At 45.0% G+C, this 320-nt stretch overlaps 1 protein-coding gene across 1 annotated transcript in view; it reads right to left on the reverse strand.

Moving 5' to 3' along the window:
- Positions 1–320, reverse strand: part of LOC119590973 (heme-binding protein 2-like) — a gene marked incomplete at its 5' end in the record, with an annotated part of 3,374 nt that overhangs the window by 638 nt on the left and 2,416 nt on the right. Inside the window, 1 exon segment of the mRNA XM_037939706.1 lies at positions 203–316. Coding sequence (XP_037795634.1) covers positions 203–316 — 114 coding nt within the window.

Here is a 320-nt window from a genome sequence, read left to right on the forward strand (position 1 = left end):
TTACCAGGAACGGGCTACAGGTATTTTAAGTAATTCTTTAACACTAACAACCGTTCCATATTATTATGTTCTTTTTTCCTTTTTCTTCCTTCCTTTTTTAGGGAGTGAGGATTAGCACTGGACGGTCGTATTTTAAACTAACAAGCCGCAAGATAATCCCCACTGTAGGAACAATCAATGCCAACCGTTGAAGTGTCCTTACCCATAGAAACGCGTGTAGTCGACGCCCTGTTCTGCGGCTGCTTTGAGGTCCTGTTCCAGAGCGTTTTTCTGAGTGACCCAATCGCGCATCTTCCTCATCCAGCCGCCGAAGGTTCTGT

The sequence above is a fragment of the Penaeus monodon genome, chromosome 28 (assembly GCF_015228065.2).
Source record: "Penaeus monodon isolate SGIC_2016 chromosome 28, NSTDA_Pmon_1, whole genome shotgun sequence".
NCBI classification, from domain to species: domain Eukaryota; kingdom Metazoa; phylum Arthropoda; class Malacostraca; order Decapoda; family Penaeidae; genus Penaeus; species Penaeus monodon.